The following is a 22,191-nucleotide window of genomic DNA, read 5'->3' as shown; positions in this document are numbered from 1 at the left end:
CCGTAGTTAAAATCCACATATTTCTCTATTTATTGCATATGTTTAAGGTAACCCAATTATAAGCAATATTCAATATATACCTATTTTTTGAAAGTAAAGGTGCCTTTTAGAAGGATGTAAATTATTTCAAAAATTAATTCGTATATTCATACATTTAGTGAAGTACAACTGACTTCTTAAATACGATTCTTTTTTAATAAGGATCCAGACAAATTTGCATAGATAATATTATACACAAAGAAAATTAATTAATTAAGTCATCTAAAATATAGAGTATGCCATTGTGTTTTTTTATATTAATATTAGACGAATTGATTGATTTTTTGTGCATATGCATTTATGCGTGCAAATTTATCGAGATAGCTTTATCTAGTCGGATGGTACGCGACAAATAATCATTATTTAAAACAAATATTGAAAAGAAATTGTTTTAAACTGATGCTTTCAAATCATATCATTGAATGTTAGATATGTTTTTGTATCGTAAAAATTAAGTATGTCTTTGCCTCATAAAAATCTATTTTAATGAACGATTTGTTCATGCAATTTTTGAAGCAAGAATCTAATAATATTTCATTTGTTTTTATATAAAAATATATCAAGAGACACGGTAGTGTCTCGCGACCAGTTAAGGGCGTAGCCGAGACACCGTGTATCTTAACGCGAGTCGGACATTTGAGTCTTTATAATATTTCGAATTCTCAATAACGGCTGAAGCAATCGAGTTTATACTAGACTTAATCGATAGATTGAGTTTGAATTATATAATAAAAGTGTCTTTATTTCTGCTCTACGTGATTTGTAAGCAGAGATATATAATTGCAAAGTCGAAATATGAAAAATTTCTTTTAAGAAACGTCCCCGTCATCATTGTCATCATCGACCACGCAACATAGTAGTATCGTGCTACACGTATTCACACGTATACAACACATGCGCACACATATATCACACGTACACAACACATAAATAGATGCATGTATTGGAAATGTCCATCTCGCACGTTTTACAACAGACGGCGATAGTTGCCCTCCGCTATATTGACAGCGTGCGGGGTTAGATATTTTCAATCAATCAACGTGCGGGGTTAGATATTTTCAATTTCAATTTTTACATTCAATTTTAATGTTATTATTTGCAAATTTATGGTCATAATATTTCAATAATATTTCAATTATATAAATGCCTATGTATGAGTATGCATATATTTTTAATAATAGTTGCCCTCCGCTATATTGACAGCGTGCGGGGTTAGATATTTTCAATTTCAATTTCAATTTTTACATTCAATTTTAATGTTATTATTTGCAAATTTATTGTCATAATAATTTATGTGCAAGTTTACAGTCTGTGATACAAAATCAGATATTTTGCTATTATTTCAATAATATTTCAATTATATAAATGCCTATGTATGAGTATGCATATATTTTTAATAATTTTCTTAATTAGCTTCTATATTTTTTTCAGTTGTACATCAAGCAGGTAGCATTATCAGCTCACTTGTGAGCATGGGTTGGGCAATGGCTAGTTATCATCGCAGCATTCGATTAGCTTAACAAGATAAATCTAATATCAGTGCTATAGGAACTATTTTACAATTTTTCTGGCATTTTCTTATTGCAGGTACATATATATCCAATAATTAATATACAAAATTAAATATTATTCATCACACACTTTGTATCAAAATAATATATTTTTTAAAATTTATTTTAAATTTATTTAATCATTTTTATCATTGTGATTGTAGTGGCAAGGATCTTATTGCTCAGTGTCATTGCAAGCATCTGGCCTGTATATACCATAATATATTGTGTAATACATTGGCTAAGTATGACAATATAGATTTTGATAGATTCCCATGGAATATTGGAATTTTGTCGGACTTACAGTCATCCACCACATATGCAGCCTACAATTAAAGAACGCATTTATTCCATATGATTTGCTTCCGTTATTGGAATATTTAAAATAAAAATTTTATTAATAAATTTCGATGAAATAATTTATAAGAGGTTGAAGAAACTATGAAACAAATTCAGTCTCATAAAAGGGTAGTTGGAACAATAGTGGTGAATGCAGAAGGTATTACATGAGATCATTGACATGATTTACTTGTAGTTGTAAACAAAAATTTATAAAATTATATCTGTTTTAGGTATTCCTATAAAGTCAACATTAGATAATACGACAACAGTTCAATACGCAGGTTTGATAAGTCAATTGTCAGATAAAGCTCGTTCTGTCGTACGTGACTTGAATCCAACAAATGATTTAACTTTCTTGCGCATACGTAGCAAAAAACATAAAATTATGATGGCACCAGATAAAGAATTCATATTAATAGTAGTACAAAATCCAGTTGATTGATATTTAAAAGAAACAAAAATATATTTCAAAGTTAAGATTTATTTCTTTGGTTGTTAATTTAATCTGTATGCTACATTGTGGATGTTAATATCTATTCAATTAAATAAAGAAAAATAAAAGAATAAAGCTTAAAAATTATACAAAATGCAGTATTTAATTACTAATCTAACAAATTATGAACTTTTAGAGTTTTTAAATAGTGCTTTCTTCTTTGGTAACAATATTATATTTTTAAGTTTGATAATTATGAAAATATGTATATATAGTAATTCATGGCATGTTTATTTTTGTATTTAATACAATTATAAATGTACATTTCTCATCAATAAAATATCACAGTATCTTTTTTATAATTTAATTTTAATATTGAGATTGTTTTTATTCAGTGGAAAAAAAATGTGTAGTTGGTCCCTATTAATTATACATACATATAAGAGTGTCGCACAAATAATTCTATGCAGTCTTTTTAAGATAATATAAAAATACTTATAAATATAATCAATTAAAATACATATAATCAAAATTGTATGTATTAAAATTCAATAGCATATAAAAAAGATTTTTTGAAATTATATATATATAATAAAAATCCAACATTTTATATATATATATATATATATATAAATATAAATATATATTTATTTATTGTATATCATAAATATATATTTATTTATTTATATTTACCTATCTTTTTTTATATATATGGTAGAAATACAATGTGAGTTATTTTATTTTGCAAAATTTTTGAAAGTTAAACTATACAATGAAATTATTTCATATAATACCGAGATTCTTTTCATAATAAAGATTAAGAGAGAGTTAGATTTTATCATAAGATTTATAAAAGTCATAAGATAAGGTTAATTGCATATTGTATAATTTATCTCTCATTTTTTAAAGTAAATAAATATCATAGTTACATTGCTTGAACTGGTGCGTTTGAAGTATGTTGTCTTTTTGAGGGATGCAAGACAATATAATACAAAAGCATTGCTGTAATTCCCAAGAAAAAGGAAATGATACAAATAATAAAGATTATATTAAAGTACTAAGCTTCTTTAACTGCAGGAGGACAAGCATATTGCCATAATAAATTTGCTGCAATATTTTCAAAAAAGCAGATAACATAGAAAGATAGATGTTTTCAAAATGTTTTGCTATCTACAGCATTGAGATATATAAAAATGTGCACTATGCCAATAACGGAAGCAAATAATATGGAATAAATGCGTTCTTTAATTGTAGGCTGCATATGTGGTGGATGACTGCAAGTCCGACAAAATTCCAATATTCCATGGGAATCTATCAAAATCCATATTGTCATACTTAGCCAATGTATTACACAATATATTATGGTATATACAGGCCAGATGCTTGCAATGACACTGAGCAATAAAATCCTTGCCACTACAATCACAATGATAAAAATGATTAAATAAATTTAAAATAAATTTTTAAAAATATATTATTTTGATACAAATTGTGTGATGAATAATATTTAATTTTGTATATTAATTATTGGATATATATGTACCTAAAATAAGAAAATGCCAGAAAAATTGAATTTGCTTATTTATTTAAAGATGCTTATCATATACAAAAATGAATGATATAATCTCTAAAAACTCACCTTTAAAAAAAGGTAAAAAAAGGCGACCAGTTAAGGGCACACCATTAACAAAAATTATCCATTGCAAACCCATGTACAATAGAATTGTATGAAAAATTATCGATTATAAACCAATGTACAATCGTAACAAAAGTAATGAAATAAAAAAAAAATTGCGCCAAGTGAAAGTAGAAACTTGTACCAGTGGAAAATTAAAGTTGCAGACATATATAGAGTCGTATAATGAATCAATAAAAATTTAAATTTGCAAATGTAGAATTGTACCATAAAAAAACTTATCTTTAAAAAAAAAGATAAACAAGATGCCAAGTCCATGCGCCATGTGAAAATTGTTAAACAAAAAAGTATTTTTAAGTAAAAAAATCTATCAATTGACAAAAATTTATGTTCTAAAATTAATATCTCTACAAAAAGTAATGTCCAATTATTGCGCGAATAAATAAACATTTTTATAAAAAATTAAAATTTAAAAACTTATGCAAATTTAAAATTAATATAAAATAAAAAGAAATAAAAAGTTTTAGTTAAAAAAACTGGGCGCGCTGCTAAATAATATTCTAATGATATTAAAATTAAATTGTTACTTTTAAACTCATTGCAGCGCGCCCAGTTTTTTTAACTAAAATTTTTTTATTTCTTTTTATTTTATATTAATTTTAAATTTGCATAAGTTTTTAAATTTTAATTTTTTATAAAAATGTTTATTTATTCGCGCAATAATTGGACATTACTTTTTGTAGAGATATTAATTTTAGAACATAAATTTTTGTCAATTGATAGATTTTTTTACTTAAAAATACTTTTTTGTTTAACACTTTTTCACATGGCGCATGGACTTGGCATCTTGTTTATCTTTTTTTTTTAAAGATAAGTTTTTTTATGGTACAATTCTACATTTGCAAATTTAAATTTTTATTGATTCATTATACGACTCTATATATGTCTGCAACTTTAATTTTCCACTGGTACAAGTTTCTACTTTCACTTGGCGCAATTTTTTTTTTATTTCATTACTTTTGTTACGATTGTACATTGGTTTATAATCGATAATTTTTCATACAATTCTATTGTACATGGGTTTGCAATGGATAATTTTTGTTAATGGTGTGCCCTTAACTGGTCGCCTTTTTTTACCTTTTTTTAAAGGTGAGTTTTTAGAGATTATTAAATATACTTTAAACATTTTTAGATTTTCTCATATAATTATTACAAATATATATAATACAAATAATATAAAAATATTATATATTTGCTATAGTTATTTAAATATACATATATAAACACAATTCTTCCTAATTTAAATTTCCTATTTAAATTTATACTTTTTATAAATCTAATTCTCTTGATTCTCATTCATAATATATAAATTATTAAAAATTTAATAAAATATGTAATACAATTTTGAGGAAAAGTTCTGTTTTCTAACACTAGATGGACAAATACTGTAATACTTTCCCGTATGTAAAAATGTCCATTTCCACTATTTATTCTGTAGCACATCAGATATATACATCAACCAATTTTATATCCATATTTTTATTTTTTTGGGACGTTTTAAGACTTCTCATGTACTTAGCAAAATCTAAAATAAAATATTCTTTTATATATTATAGAGATAATTATTTGCATTATAGAGAATTTATATATAACTTCTAATATCTCTCTCTTTGCGTAAAAGAGTAGAAAACAGAAGATATTGCGTCTATAATTCAGATAATTCTAATAATTATTATATTATAGCATTGTATAGACATACTTTATTTTTTAAAATTAATATTTATATGAGTATCTTATAACATATTAAGTAAATTTTACTTCCATCCAGTTATATGATAAATTACACGTTTAAATTCTTTAAAGAGATTTTTTCCCTTTTTCGTAAAATATAATTTCGATAAAAAAAGATGAATATATTTAATTTATTTTATACATACATATATACGTATAATATATGTATATATGTATAGAAAGTATTTCAGAAATAGGTGGTTAAAACCAGTTTTTAAGTACACATTTTGCTTCGTAAGGCTAAAAACAAGTTCTGTAGAAAAGTGAATCCGGAAGCACAAATCTTTTCCAAATTATAAACCTTTTTTTATGTTCACGCGGTTATGAAAATTTCTGACTTAAAAGATTTTGTTTTCACATCGAACATGATTCGAACCTCCGTATATATTCCCGTCCCAGATTTCTTTCTGCTGCAGGATAGAAAAATAAAAAAAGTAAAGAGAAAGAAAGAAAGAAAGAAAGATGAGAACCCCCTTTCGCGTACCCCCTTTTTTAACCCCCGGAGGTTGCCGGCACCTGGACCTGAAACCGTTCACCCTTCCAACTTTTTAGAGTTCCCCCTTTCTCCAGTCTACAGCCCCTGATTCGAGGCTTTTACCCCTGCACGAGAGAAAGAGATCGCTCGAAGGGTTGTTTTAAATAATAATAACTCAACCCAACGATCACACGTAGGACGACGAACTCGATACTCAAGTTTCAGTATGTAATATAATAAAATTATAAAAAAATTTATAAAATCTGTTCTGTTTTGTAATACAATTTTGAGGGAAAAGTTCTGTTTTTCTAACAACTAGATGGACAAATACTATACTTTCCCGTATGTAAAATGTCCATTTCACTATGTATCTTGTAGCACATCACAGAATATAATACATTACCAATTTAATGCCCATATTTTTATTTTTTTGACGTTTTAACGTTTTAAGACCTCTCATGTTACTTAGCAAAATTAAAATAAAATATTCTTTTAATATTATAGGGATTAATATTGCATGATAGAGAAATTTATATATAACTTTAATATCTCTTCTTTGCGTAAAAAGAAGTAGAAAACCAGAAGATAGTGCGTCTATAATTCAGATAATTCTAATATTATTATATTATAGCATTGTATAGACATGTACTTTATTTTTTAAAATTAATAGTTATATGCGATTTATAAAATATTAAGTATTGTACGTCCATCCAGTTAGTTATATGATAATTACACGTTATAAATTCTTTAAAGAGGATTTTTCCCTTTTTCGTAAAATATAATTTCAGATTCAAAAAAGCAGATGAATATATTTACTTTATTTTATACATACTATATACTATAATATATGTATATATGTATAGAAAGTATTCAGAAATAGTGGTTTTTAAAAACCAGTTTTTAAGTTACACCATTTTGTTCGTCAGGCTAATTAAAACAAGTTCTGTAGAAAAAGTGAATCCGGAAACAAGCACCAAATCTTTTCCAAATTATAAAAAGTTTTTTATTTTGTTCACGCGGTTATGAAAAATTTCTGCACTTTTAAAAGATTTGTTCTTCACATCGAACATGATTCGACCTCCGTTATTATATTACCCGTCCCAGATTTCTTTCTGCTGCAGATAGAAAAATAAAAAAAGTAAAGGAGAAAGAAAAGAAAGAAAGAAAAAGAACGAGACCCTTTCGCGTACACCCTTTTTTAACCAACGGAGGGGTTGCAGGCACCTGGACCTGAAAACCGTTTCACCCTCAAAATCTTTTTAGGAGTTCCCCTTTATCCAGTCAGAAGCCCATGATTCGAGGATTTTACACCTGCACGAGAGAAAGAAAGAGATCGCCGATAGGGTTTGTTTAAATAATAATACAATCAAACCCCCCAAGTCAACGAGGACGACGAACTCTATACTCAAGTTTCAGTATGTAATATATAAATTAGAAAAATTTATTAAAATATGTAATACAATTTTGAGGAAAAGTTCTGTTTTCTAAAACTAGATGGACAAATACTGTAATACTTTCCCGTATGTAAAAATGTCCATTTTCCATATTTATTTGTAGCACATCAGAGATATACATCAACCATTTTAGATCCATATTTTTATTTTGTTGGGACGTTTAAGACTTATCATGTACGTAGCAAAATCTAAAATAAAATATTCTTTATATATTATAGAGATAATTATTGCATTAAGAGAATTTATATATAACTTCTAATATCTCTCTCTTTGCGTAAAAGAGTAGAAAACAGAAGATATTGCGTCTAAAATTTTCAGATAATTCTAAAAATTTATTATATTAAAACCCTTGGTTAGACATATTTTTTTTTTAAAATTTAAAATTTTTATATGAGAAAGGATCTTGCCCACATCTCCTCGCCCTCATTGATCGTCTCATTGCGACCAGTCGATTCCTTACTTGATCTTTCACGGTGTTTCATCTGGGTGATCTTTTTGCGAATAAAATCCGAATTAGTACTCAAAATGACTTAGCAAATTTTTTTTTAATGATAATATAAAAAGGATTTTTTTTTTAAAAAAGAATTTTATAAATTTTGGTAAAAAATTATATTTTAATTACACTTTATCAAAAGTTTTTAAATAACATATGTATAATTAAAAATTTTGAATATACTTTATTAGTAAAATTTTAGTTATTTAATAAAGATTTAGTAAGCAAAAAATTTAAAATTAAATTTGATTTAAGACTTTTTATGAAATTTATTAGAAAACGTTTATTTGATTACATTTTTGTTATTAAATACTTTGAAAAATTTTGTATAATAAATTTATTTAAAAAAAAGCAAAATAAAAATCTTTTTCTCAAATTTTTAAAATATTTTTAAAATTGTTTTTATATTAAAACAATATAAGGACCCCCATTAAAAAATGGATTTTTTGGCTTCAGGGGGATTGGTTTGTTTTTTAAGGTTGTTGAAATTTTTATTCTGCTGAAAAAAAAGATGCATGCGTCAAACTAATATAGATAGACGTAAAAAACTCTATAGACCAATTTTTTTTTTCGTATTTGACTGACTGTAATCATATTTTTTATTTTTAATTTTGAGTTTATTACATTTTTTTCCACAGTTTCCCACATATAAAAAAAAAGCCAATTCTATCAAAAGCCAATTCGATAAAAAATTTTAGACCTTTGAAAATTGAATAAATTCTGCAAAGGGAAATTAATAAAATTTTTTAAAAAAGTTTACGCAAATTTCCCTTTTTTTTGCATTCAGATAAAAAATCGATATCAACGCGTGTACATTTTTATTTTAAAAATCCAGGGGATTTTTGAAGAGAAAAAGGTAAAAATTCTCATATATGAAAAGCCGAATTTACGGCTCACAAAATCACAGTCCCGCCCCCGGTTTTGTAGTGGAAATTTTTGCTCGACTATTACCCTGATCGGTGGCAAAACGGGGCGTGCACAGGGGGTAAAAAGAAAAAAAGCGGGTGTTAGCTCAAAAAAAAAAAAAGCGGAAAAAAAAAACGGTTTCCCGTGCACGCGGGGGGCGCAAAGAGGGGGTTGTTGGATTTTTAGGGGTAGCCCGGCGTTACACCCCAACCCGTGTCATCCCTTTTCAGACCTGTCCCGGAGCCCCTCGAAATTGCTAGCGTGGTTACGAAAAGGGGAAATAATGGAAATTCTACGGTGAACCGAGTTTTTGATTCTTATGTCGTCCCGACGATTTTTTTCTTTTTAAACGGTAATTAGACGACGAGTGGAAAAATATATTATTTTTTGTAGAAATTTTTATCCCAAGGCCGTCTTCTCTTAAATTTTTAATATCAAAAAAAATTTTTTAAGAAATTTTAAATAAAAAAAGAAGGTAATTTATAATTTTACATTTTTTAATTTATTTGTTAAATTATTAAAAAATTTAAAATTTAAATTAATTAATATATATTTATATCAAAAAATGAATTTTTTAAAAAAATTTTTAAATAGAAAAATTCTATTTTTTTTAATGATTTTTTTTTTCATTATTTTAATTTAAATTTTTTTCATTATTAATTTTTTCATGTTAATATTTATATTTTTCAAAATTTATTTTGAAAAAGCATAAAAAAACGAAGTTTTGCTTTTTAAAACGCTGATTAAAAGTGAGGGAAAACTTTTAAAATTTTTTTCATGGAGTTTTTTTTAATTTATGTAATACATATTATTGAATATTAATAAAATTTTCTATATTTTAAAATTTAATAAAAAATATTAATTTTACTAAAAATTTATGCTAGCATTAAAAAAACGAAGAGATTCGCTGTATAAAAGTGATTCAATTGACGAACGAATGTCAAATTTTTCAGGGGGTTTTTTTTTAATTTGAGCTAATCGCGCTAACGGAAAAAATAGAGGGTGTGAATAAAAACCCCCATTGGCTTTGGGTAAATCTCGCGCGTCGGTTCGCTTGCAGGCATTGTGTTTCCTTTTTTCCCGAGTAATTGGCTTCCTTTTCTTTCTTTAAATCGAATTAAGCTTAGTTTTTTCAGTGGATCTTCCCCCTTTCTTACTTTCTACCCCCTTGAAAACGAAAAAAAAATTGGATAAAAATCCGCCTATTACCAATGGAATACAATACTCCGGTTCCACAAAAAGCTTCATTGTGACACGAAATTATCACTCCGCAAATGGTAAAGCCTCGTAAACGTCTTTAAAAAGTTTTTTATAAAAAAAATTTATTTAAAAATTTTCAAAAAATCCATTTAAAAAAAATTTAAAAAGGGGTTTTTCCTTTTTTTTTATCTGAAATATAAATAATTTTTTTAATAAAAATAAACATCCTCTTTTTTGGGGTTTTTTTAACGTATATACTTTTTTAATTTTTGTTTTTTTTTTTCCCGGGGAAAAAAAATTTAATTACCCCTTTTGTGAGTTTTTTTACGTTTTTTTTTCCGTTTAAATGTTTTTAATGTTTTAATCAAAACTTACGCTTTTATTTTTAGTTGTTTAATTTTTAAAAATGTTTTCCTTTTTGGGGAAATATTTTTTTGGACGTTTTCCTTATTGAGTTGGATGATCCATTTTGTCATTTACTCTCCGATATTCCATTTTGGTGATGTTTTTGTCGTTTCCTTCATAACCCCCCAAAATTTTAAAGGGGACAGTATAGACAATAAAAAGTCTTTTTTTTGGTACCACAAACGAGAAATAGATTGGGGAAGGAAAACAAATCTGCTTTTTAGGGGAATTAAACAAATTTTCCGGGAAATTAAACTATTTTTTCTGATACCGAAAGAAAAATTTTTTAAGTTAATTGGGAATTTTTTTTAAAAAAAAAAAATATAAAAGATTGGCATTTTCTGAATAAAAATAAATATTAAAAAAATTTATTAAAAAAAAAGGGAATTTTTTGCGAGAAAAAAAATTTTAACATGGATGCTCAAAATGAAAATTTTTTCAGTTTTCTCTTTTACTTTTACTATTTGTATTGCAATCATATTTTTCCATATTTTCGCGATTTGTGTAACCATTTTTTTATCAAAAAAATAAAATAAACAAAAAAATAGTATTTCTCTTTAAAATTGCTTCGTTTTTCCCGGTAATAAATTTTACGTTTGCTTGCCCAAAAACAGCGGGGTTTTCAATATCGAGGTATAAAAAATAGATTTAATTTTTTTGTGTCACGTGTTTTAGATACTTGAGATAAAATCGGATTTTGTTGCATCTAGAGAAAAAAAATCGCCTATAAAATCATAAGTTATCCCTTCATTAAAAATTTTCCCTTTTAAAACGAAAGGAATTGGGGGGGTTGAAAATTTTTTTTAAAAAAACCATCGTTCGTGAATTTTAAAATGTTCTTTTAAGTCAAAAGTATAAAAATACATAATTTACAAAAGGAAAGACCTTGGTTCTCTTTTTATTTTGACTTTGGGAATTATTTCCGATTTTAAAGAGGGTTATTAAAAAATTTATATTTTATTTTTCATTTTTTCTTTATAAAAAAAAAAATTTTTACGTTCTTTTTAATAATAATAAATTTTAAATATAAAAAAATTTAAATTAAAAATTAATCAATTTATTTAATAATATTGAATCAAATTAAATAAAAAATTGAAAAATTTCTTTGCTCTAATTTTGGGGCCGGGTTAAATTGCAAAATAGAATGACAAAAAATAACGAAAATTTTTTTAACTTGAAAAAAACCCCCTTTCAACAAATTACCATTTTTAAAATTTTAAAGTTATTTAAATTTAAATATTTTTAAAATTCAAGTTAACAATTAGAAAGTTAAATTTTGCGTTTATATAAAGCATTCACACCCATTTTGCCAAAGCAGCGTCACGGGGTTGAAAAGGGGCCGAAAGTACCCCAGGGTAGGCGTGGAAACATACTGTCCAACGGGGGTTTCTGACGGGGGTGCCCACCGAGGGATCGTTCTTTACCCCCCGATGGGCGAGCCCATTGGTCAATCAGACTCTGTCCCTATCGTTTATTTGTTTCCCTTTTCCAGGGGACCTCCACGCACGAAGGACATTCCTTTCCCCTGGGGGCTGGAGGGTGGCCCGTCCTTTGGGGGCGAATGGGCCCCCTTTAAAATGTTTTGAAAATCACGTTTTTCCCCAGTGATCCCGCTGCGACTCCCACAGCTATTGTCATCCGCCGTAAAATCACCCTTATTTTTTGTCGTGCGCGCGGCGCACATGGAAAAAATGCATAAATACCCCGCGTGATTACTTTTTTCAAAAAATCATTGAAAATTGAAATTTTTTAAACTGTTTAATAAAAAAAAATTATGTTTTAAAAAAATATTTTTTTATCACAGCAATTTTTTTTTAAATCGTCTAGGTTTTTTTTTTGCCCAAAGGAAATGTACAAACAAAAAGACTTTTATCACTTTTTTTATAACTACATATTATTTTTTAGTAAAACAAAAATTTTATATATTTTTTTTTTCAATTAAATTATAAAAAAAAATTTGATTAAATTAAAATTTAAAAATTTTATAAAATTAATCTCTTACAGACTTTACTTTTGACAATTAATTAAAAAATATAAATTTCGTGGGTTTTCTTAAAACTAAAGGGGTTTAGATATTTTCGTTGATGAAGGATCGATCTCTTTTTCCCCCCCTCCGTAAATTAAATGAAAAATATCTCTTCTCTTTTTTTATTTTTTCCCAATGTCGACATGAAAACTTGCGGGGGAAATGTTGCGATATTAAACCCCAAGAATAGCGCACTTGCAAATTCCAAAAAAAAATGCTGTTAAAATAAAATGGAATTTAAAAAATTTGTCACGATTTCCATTTGACAGGACTTTTTCACACATACCCCTTTTTTTCTCTTCATATTTTTTTTTTAAACCCGCACAAACGGGGGAATCGAACGATCGGACGTGCGTCGCAAGCCCAAATTTAAAAAATTACGTGGTCCGCAAAAAAGGGTACAATCGCCCTGTCGGGGGAAGGATGTGACCCCCCTTTGCCCTGCGACCCTTTGGGTTCCTTAGTGGACCTTTTTTTTTCTTTTTCTCTCTTCTTCTTCCCTTTTCACTATCCAAATATCAAAACGTTTTTCTTAAATTTAAATTCCAAAGAAATTATTTTTGTGAATAAACTTTTTTCATGTACGGGGAATGGAAAAAATTTTCCTCGAAATAAATTGTTAAAAAATATTTTTTTTATTACAATCTTAAAAAAAATTTAAAATTTTTATTAAAAATATGAAAATAAAAAGAATTTTTTTATAGTATTAATTTGGGGGAGCTATTATCTTATTTTAATGAATAAAATTTATTATGCAAAATTACTAACTTTTGTTTTTTCGAAAAAACTTTGAAAAAAAAATATGATTAAAAGGAATAAAAAAGACCCAAAAAATAATCTGTGGTCTCAAATCCCGTATGGGATGTACCTTCTAAATTTCTTTACAAATCAAAAAAATTTCAAAAAATTTTATCTTATTCCTCGTTTCTAAATTGCAATTTAAAAGGATTTCAAAAAAAAATAGATAAATGGGAAGCTTAATGGGGGATATTTTAAATTTTAAAATAAATTTCATATTATTTTTTCTTAAAACTTTCGATATTACTTTTAAAATTAGTTTGGTAAAATGAGGGCACAGACATCTTCGTAAATGTTGAATTTTTTCATATATATGCTTAATAAAAATTTTTTTAAAAAAAAAATTATTAAAAAATGTGAATTATACTAAAATCTTTATTTTTTAACCCTTTTTATTAAATAAAAAACGTAAAAATATTTACAAATTTTTTGAAATTCCCTTAAATTTTTTAAAAAAAAATTCTTTTTTATTTTAAAAAATTTAATAATTATTCTTTCAAATTTTTATTCATTTTAAATTAAATTTTATTTACACAGAGTATTTTTCAATCTTTAGATCCACACTTTTGGCATTATTATAAAAAAAATTTGTATAAATTTTCAAAACATTTGCTTCTCTATACTTTATGCAACAAATTTCTTTTTTCCCCCCTTTTTTTATAAAAAATCATTTACAAATTCTCATTATTTAACGCTTATATTTTTTTCTAACTTTTCCTGCTTATATAAAAAAAAAAAAGCAAAAAGTTGGAATATAAAAATTCACACGAGCGTTCAAAAATAAATGCATTATAACTGCAAAAGCGAAACTGACAGGTTAACGGCGGAAATGAAGATGCAATTGTATGAAATGCACCGTCGATTTTCCTAAAAATCAACGCGGCCCATGGCCCCGGGGGCAAATAAAAAGGGTATTGGGGGGCAAAATAAATTTAATTTTCCGACGACCTGAAAACCCGGGCTTTGGGGTGTTCGAAAAATCGCACGAAAACCTGAGCACATTTTTGTGAGGAGCAAGACGCTATAGCCGTGGCATTGCCCCGTGCCATCGCCTTTTTGTGCCATGTTTATTTAAAAAAATTTTTTTTTTTAAAAGGTTTAAAAGTTAAAAATTTTAAATAACAAAGGCATGTTTAAGTAACTTTTTTCAAAATTTTTTCAGAGAAAAAAATATTTTAGCCCTTTTTAAAAAAAAATTTAAAATTATTATTTATACAAAAATTGTTTTTTGTTTTAAATCAAAAAACAAAATTTAAAAATTTGGGGTTTAATTAAACATAATTAGTTTTTGGGCAAAAAATTTTTTTTTGGGGGTTTTAATTTTAAATTTTAAATATTTCTGTTTTTCCCAATTTCCCCCAAAATAAAATTAAGGAACGTTTTTTTTTAAAAAATTTTTTTTTTAGCGTAATAAAAATTTTTTTTCTTTTTTTTTATTTTTTTTTTTGGGAAACAATTTAAAAATTTTTTTTTAAAAAATTTTTACGGTTTTTATTGGGGCTTTTTCAAAAATTATCTAAAATTTTTAAAATTCCGGGTGAAAAAAAATAAAAAATTTTTTCCCATTGTGATTATTTTTTTTAAAATTTGACTTTTTAAAAAACCCCTATCTTTAATAAAAACGATTTTTAAATCTTTAATTAAAACTATTTAGGTTTTGGGAAAAATAATCTGGAAAATTTTCGAAAAACATCACTTTTAAAAAAAAATTTTTGCCCCCTCGTTTTTAACCCCCATTTTTATTATCTATTTCCAATTTTTGCTTTTTATGTGATCATTTTTTTTAAAAAAAAATTAAAATTTTATAAGCCCCCAAAAAAAAAAGGGGCCTTTTAAAAAAGAGAAATAAAGCGTGAAAACTTTTGAAAAGGAAATTTGAATTTAAAAATTTTTAATTTTAGACTTTCATAAAATTTTTTTTCAAAATGTTTTTAAAAAAACAGGAAATGGAATTCGGGGAAAACGTTCTCAAATTTTTTTCCTTTAAAACACGGCAACTTTTACGGTTTTCTTTAAAATTAAGAAAACAAATTTATATCATTTTTATTTTTTTTTGGGAAATTTAAAAAATGAAATTTTTTAAATTTTAATTTTTTAAAAAATTTTTCTAAATTTTTTTTAAAAAAATTTTTTATTCCCACTTTTTTTTAATCATCTCGAAAAAAAAAACTAATTTACCCTAAAAAAAAAATTTTTTCAATTTTCCCAAAAACCCTTTCAAAAAAATTTTTTGTCTTTTTAAAAATTTTAAAATTTTTAAAATTTTTCGATTAAGTTAAATTTAAATTAAAATTTTTCCCACGTTTTTAAATTTTTAAAAAAATTATTAAAGGGGCGGGTAAATTAAAATTTTTTTTTTTACAAAATAAAAAAATGTTTTTTCCCCGGGGGTTTCGCGAAGTTCCCCCCTTCTTTCGCGCGTGACAGGGGTTTTTGCCCACTCGATACGTTCGATTTCTTTCGCGGGGGGGGAAAATCGAGCGAAAAAAACAAAGGGGGGAAAAAAGAGAGGAAAAATATCGGGGGTTTAAAAAAGCACAAGGGGGCCCCTCTAAGAGTGGGGGAAAAGAACCCCCGTAGGGAGGATCGAGACGAGTCCCCGTCCAAAATTCCCCCCGGGCTTTATGCCGGGGGGGCGTTTTTGGTTTCCCCGGGTTAGGGGTTTTTTCCACCAGAAAAAAGGGCTCTTTTTTTTCGAAAGGGAAAAGACGGTTGGGGGCCAGTGATGTGGAAAATTCGGGGGACGAGCCCCCGGGCCCCCCGGGGTTTTTAAAAACGCCGTTTTTTCCCCCAAAACGTTTTCCCCGGGGATTTTTAAAGTAAAAACCCATTTTTTTTTTAGACTGTTTAAAAATATTAAAATTAAATTATTTTTCCGAAAAGAGAGGGGGGGAAAAACTGAAAAAAATCTAAAAAGGGTTTAAAATTGACGTTTTAAATTTTTATAAAAATTTTTATATAAATTTTAAAAAAGGTAGGTTTTTAAAATTTTTTTTTAAATTTTGAAAGGGTAAAATTTTTTTAATACAAAAAAATTGACGAAAAAAATTTTAAAATTTTTTCCCCTTTTTTCGAGACTCTCAATTTTTTTTTTTAAAATTTTTTTTTAAAATGTATTACCGGGCCCTTTTAAATATTTAAAAATTTAATTAATTAAAAAGCTTTGCTGAAAAGTTTTGAAACGTTGGGTTTAAAATTTTATTCCATTTGAAATTGATAAAGCGTTTTTCGAAATCAGGGGAAACTAAAAGGGTATCGTTAAAAATTTTTTTGCTTTTTGGCATTTTTGTTTTCCCCCCGTTTTCATAAATTTTTAAATTTTTTCCAAATGTCGAGGCGTAAAAAAAACGGACAAAGAACAAACTAGTAGTTTTAGCGATACAAACCATTTAAAAAAAAAATCTCTCCCCCTTCGGAAATAAAAAACCATTTAATTTTTCCCCCCCCTCAAAGTTTTTTTTTCGGGGAGGAGATTATGAAATTTAAATTTTCCCCTTTGAAAAAAAAAAATTTTTCCCTGAAAAAAAAAAAAATTTAAAAAAAAAAAAAAATTTTTTTTTGTATTTGTTTTTCGGGAAAAATTTTTATGTCCTTTGGAGTTTTTTTGGGTTTCTTTTAAATTTTTTCCCCCTTTTTGGGGTTTCTCGCGAAAAAGTCAAAAATTTCGGCCCACAAAGAAATGGGAAAACTTTGCCCCCTTTTTTTTTGTAACCAGGGAAAAACGAAAAAATTTTAACAGTTTCGGATCAGTTTGTGGGGAAAAATTTCATGCCCCCGGAAAAAAAAAACGCAAAAATATGCTTTTAAAATTTACGCGCCCCTTAAATTTAAGTTTTATGCGTCTTTTTTTTCTCTGGGGTTTCCCCCACGAGAGTTTTTTTTCGCGGACGCGGACCGATCTCAACGATACCCCTTTTTAAAAGGGGCTTGTATTGGCCGATTGAATGCCCCCGTCCCCCTCCTTTTATGTTTTAAAATCGAGCCTTTTTTCGGGCCCCAAATTTTAAAAAAGCGATTAATTAGGGAGGGTTTGGGACTTGTTGTCTAGAGGGGGTAAAAGCGGGAAAAGGGGGAAAAACTCGCGGGAAAAAAACCCCCAAAAATCCGGTGCGCGAGCACGCTCTCTATCCGGGAAGATTAATTATTTTTGAAATAGAAAAAACGCGGGTTGATTAAGCGCCGTAAATCCCACCCGTTCGCGTATATAATTCGCGATCGGATCAAAATTTTCCACCTGAAAATTTACAACATTCTCCGAGGGGCTTTTAAAAAGGCAGAGTTGTTTTTTTAAAAAAAAAAAAAAAAATACCATTTTTAAAAATATTTTATTTTACTATAATTACGTATTCCCCTGGAAAAAATTTTTTCTAAAGGGGTTTTTTTATTTATTTTTATATTTTTTTTAATTTCTTTTTTTAAATTTTAAAAAAAAAAATTTTTTGAAAATTTTTTTTTCACGTATATAAAAATTTTTTTTTTATGAAAAAATTTTAACAATTTAAAATGAAAATAAAAGAATTAAAAAAAAAAAATAAAAAAAAAAAATAGAAAAATTTATTAAAAAAATTTCCCCCAAAAAATTTTTTTCTTCAAAAAAAAAAGGGGATTTTTTTAAAACTAATTTTTTCTATTTTTTTTTTTTTATTTTTTTTATTTTAATTTTAATTATTTTTTTTTTTTTTTTTTTAAAAATTTTTTTTTTAAAATTTTTTTTAAAAATTTTTTTGTTTCGTAAAACTTTTTAATAATATTGCGTAAAAAAAAATTTTTTAAAAATTTTTTAAAAAATTTTTAAAAAATTTAAATGAAAAAATTAAAAAAAAAGAAATAAAAAAAAAAAAAAAAATAAAAAAAAAAAAAAAAATAAAAAAAATGTTCCTATTTATAAAAAAAATTTGGGAAATTTTTTTAAAAAAAAAAATTTAAAAAAATAAAAAAAAAATAAAAAATTTAAAAAAAAATAGAAAAAAAAAAATAGTTTTCCCAAATAACGTTTTTTTGAAGAAAAAAATTTTTTGGAATTTTGCAAAAAATTTTAAAAATTTTCCCGTTCTAAAAAAATTTCCATATAGATTTCCCTTATGAGCAAATTTTTAAGCTTTTTTTCCGATTTTTTTTAGGGGAAAAAAAAGGGAGTCGGAAGAAAAAATTTGCACGAGAGACGGGAATTCAAACCCCTTGCTCTCTTTTTCCGCGTTAAAATTTCGAAAAAGCGAGATTCCTTTGGGGGCTCCGTTTTTTATTTATTACCGTGGTCGGAAAAAACCCAAAAAGGTTATCATTACTTTTTTCTCTCGAGTTTTCTTGCCCCTTTAACCCCGTTCTTGTTTTCCCCCAAAATTTGTTTTCACCAAAAGGGTCGAATTATTTTAAAAAAAAGTTCTCTCTCCGTGACCTTTGATTTTTCCCCTTGATGTTTTTTGCAAAATTTTGCTCGTTTTTAAATGAAAACAAAAAAAAAAAAGTTTAAATTTTTAAAAAATTGAAATTTAAAAAAGCGATAAAGAAAAAAAGTAAAAAAGAAATCTTTTGATATAAAATTAAAATTTTTTTTTTAAACCCCCCAACGGGGGTTTTAATTTTTTAAAAACAAAAAAATGTGAAAGAAAAAATTTTTCTTTCTCTCTCTCTCTCTCTCAAATATTTCTACTTTTATCGTAAATATTGTTTTGATGTTCGTGTTTACAATATCTCTCTTTGCAGAAAATAATAATTCTAAAAATAAAAAACAGAGAAAATAAAACTTTATTTCATATAAAGATGATTTTTTGTCTGACAAACAACGTAAAAGTTTTCTCCGACATTTCCTCCCGCAAAAAGCAAATAACTTTTTTATTGATCACTGCTTCTTGAAAGAGAAAAAAAGAGGAGCTCTGATCCTCGATTTTTTCATAAAGAAATCAGCTGATCTCAGAGGTAATCGATAGAATATATATTTAAAATCTGCGCGATAATCTTCATGCATTGCGTAGATATCTATTTTTTAAATCTTTGTCCGCAGTTTCGATTTGAGATGGGCCAGGATTTTCCCCCTTTTTAAACTCTCTCGATTTAATCCGTCGAAAAAAAGCGGCTTTATCGAGACACCTGGATCGCGTCTTAGCCTTCCGGGGTGCATTCGTTGCAAATTGCATCTGCATCGCGCGTGCGAGCGTTGCACCCTGCATGCGTTAATTAACGCAGAAAAATAATACGCGACGAATTAACATGAGCGATTCGACTCGCACGAAATAAATTGTCGCAAGCCTCGTCTTGGCAAAGATGGTTCCTCTTCGGGGAAAAAGGGCGCATTTGCTATTGCTTATCCCTGTCCTGACCTATGGTTACCATAGCGACGATGGGACGCGCGGCCAATCCCACCCTTTGTGCTAGGGGTGGATTCACTCGTTCGAGCTCTGTCTCTCTCTTTCTCTCCCTCTGCTCCAGAAAATATATCCCTTCCGTTTGACCGAGAAAAAAAATACGGTCAATCGCGTTTTTCTCCGGATTCTATCGATCTCCGGGAATTTTCCTAGGTTTATTGAAATTTTATGCTTATAAAATTTAGTGCAAATTCGATATTTTTTTTAATTGCTTGATATATTCCATTGTTACGCTATAACGTGCTGTTTGATATAATAATTATGTGTAGAGAACAGCTGTTGTGCCGAGAAGAATTGTAATCTCTGACAGCTATTATAGGATTAATATTGTACATTGTTCCGGTATTGAATACGATTCTGTGAAATTAATGGAAAAATGTAAGCTTAAATTTATCATGCATCAGTGTAATCAATTTATTATTATGCTGTGAACAGTGAAAAGTATATTTAGCGTTAAATTGAAAATTAATAATAATATCCAATATACATTTGAGATACAAATATGGTTAATTAGCATTCGAGCCAATAATAAGTTTTAATTTGGCATATGCCATTAATTAAAATGATTTTATTGTTTTTTCGTTTAGAATCGATATCGTGGATATCTCTTATCCAAATATATAATTGTAATATATATATATATATATATATATATATATATATAGGCACACGAAGAGAATTTTTTGTTATGTTTTACTGCAAAAGTCATTACAAATTTCATCATGCTTGGCAATAAGAAACTATGCTGCATTTTAAAATTTATATATAAAATTTTATAAATGTTTATCATTTTTGGCATCTATTCTATATATTAAAAACACTTAAAGAATCATAAATTTTTAACATAGTTTTTAATATACTTTAAAATTACTGAGATTTTATTACATATTTTAGTAAAATTCATCAAACATATTTTATATCTTATTGTAGTAAATATTAATATGTTTTATTGTGATAAATATTAATCAGAGAAATTCATAAAATTCTTCCAATACTACAATATTATCCTACGATTACTAGGATCTTCAAGATATAAATTCTAAAGAAAAATTCTCTCTATAATTATAAATTTTTAGATAAAAAATGCACGATATATACACATATATATGCGTATTATTACAATTCTATATATTTAGATCGCCATTACAGGCTTGAAAAATGTGATATACGAGATCTATCCTATATTCCTTGGTCCTTTTAATTAAGGTAGCAGACCTTAAGTTTCGCGTGCACGAGTCACTCGAAAGTCATTAAAATCGTCCTTCCGCACTCGCGGCGTGCGCCTGCAGTTCGTGCACCTCTTGTAAAACCGCGCGAACCGGTTGCTCCGACCTGACATTGACGTGCACGCACGTGCATACTCACGAGAGAGAGAGCACGTGTACTATATCGGGATATCGGAGTATTTCAACCCGCCGCAGAATTAGCGGTCTTCGTGCCTAGGCCTCCGACCACATCGAAATTTCCTGTCGACCCGATACCTCGCGACGTCCGAATCGATACAAGGCGAATAGAATTGCTGTTTCCCTCAGGTTTTTTTATCTCAATTGCCGGAATTCGTTTCGAGCAAATCCCCGATTTTTCATGTTTATTTTTAAACTTGTTTTTTTTTATATTAGTTCTCCAAAAATATATGATATAATATTTTATTTACGCAATATTTTTTCTTGATTATAAAATTATTTCAGCATAATAAATTTAAACTTAGTTATTGTGATAATACCTCTGAAACGTATAACATTTTGTTTAAAATAATATTTTATTAATATAAATTTAACATATATAAGATAGGCAATAAGAGCCAAATCGCGGATGACAGTGCGTTATTCTAAACGAAACTAAATTTTTTTTCGTTAGAATTAAATACCTGTGCACAAGGCACCAAATTTTTACTTGGACACGGCCAAGATATAAAATTGGAATAATCTCTACAAGAGATTTTTAATTCCATGTATCCCCTATTCCCCCTAAAGAAATAAAGTGCGAGAGAAAAATATAGATCCGAAAGTCGCAGAATCGGGAATCGAACCCGAGACCTTTCGCTTGCCGGGCGACTGCTCTTCCAACTGAGCTATTCAGATCCTTTCGATTCTATACTTTTCTCTGTTATATATATTAATGTTGGTAAATAAACGCCTTTAAGCCAGCGTGTATAAATTAAGAGTTTAACTAGGCTCTGTAATATATAAATATAAATTTAACATATATAAGATAGGCAATAAGAGCCAAATCGCGGATGACAGTGCGTTATTCTAAACGAAACTAAATTTTTTTTCGTTAG

The 22,191-nt window shown here is 27.4% G+C and overlaps 1 protein-coding gene across 2 annotated transcripts; it reads left to right on the top strand.

Moving 5' to 3' along the window:
- The first annotated feature begins 619 nt into the window (after positions 1-619).
- On the top strand, positions 620-2,518 carry LOC146723685 (dynein light chain roadblock-type 2-like). 2 transcript variants are annotated; one of them, XM_085481341.1, is made up of 4 exons: positions 620-1,086; positions 1,471-1,626; positions 1,754-2,088; positions 2,162-2,518. In XM_085481341.1, the coding sequence occupies exons 3-4, from the start codon at positions 2,031-2,033 to the stop codon at positions 2,371-2,373; spliced, it is 270 nt and encodes an 89-aa protein (XP_085337467.1). In that variant the 5' UTR covers positions 620-1,086; positions 1,471-1,626; positions 1,754-2,030; the 3' UTR covers positions 2,374-2,518. The 2 variants fall into 2 exon arrangements, with proteins under 2 accessions (XP_085337467.1, XP_085337468.1); XM_085481342.1 differs by lacking the exon at positions 620-1,086 and adding an exon at positions 1,093-1,250.
- Positions 2,519-22,191: the final 19,673 nt, after the last annotated feature.

Source organism: Nylanderia fulva, unplaced genomic scaffold, assembly GCF_048542155.1.
Source record: "Nylanderia fulva isolate GAGA-0341 unplaced genomic scaffold, ASM4854215v1 Scaffold175, whole genome shotgun sequence".
NCBI lineage: Eukaryota > Metazoa > Arthropoda > Insecta > Hymenoptera > Formicidae > Nylanderia > Nylanderia fulva.
This window is presented reverse-complemented; position numbering and strand designations above follow the sequence as displayed.

Coding starts and splice junctions, on each gene's coding strand:
- LOC146723685 (XM_085481341.1), top strand. CDS start 2,031: ATGAAACAAATTCAGTCTCATAAAAGGGTAGTTGGAACAATAGTGGTG. Junction 2,089..2,161: donor AATAGTGGTGAATGCAGAAG/GTATTACATGAG, acceptor TATCTGTTTTAG/GTATTCCTATAAAGTCAACA.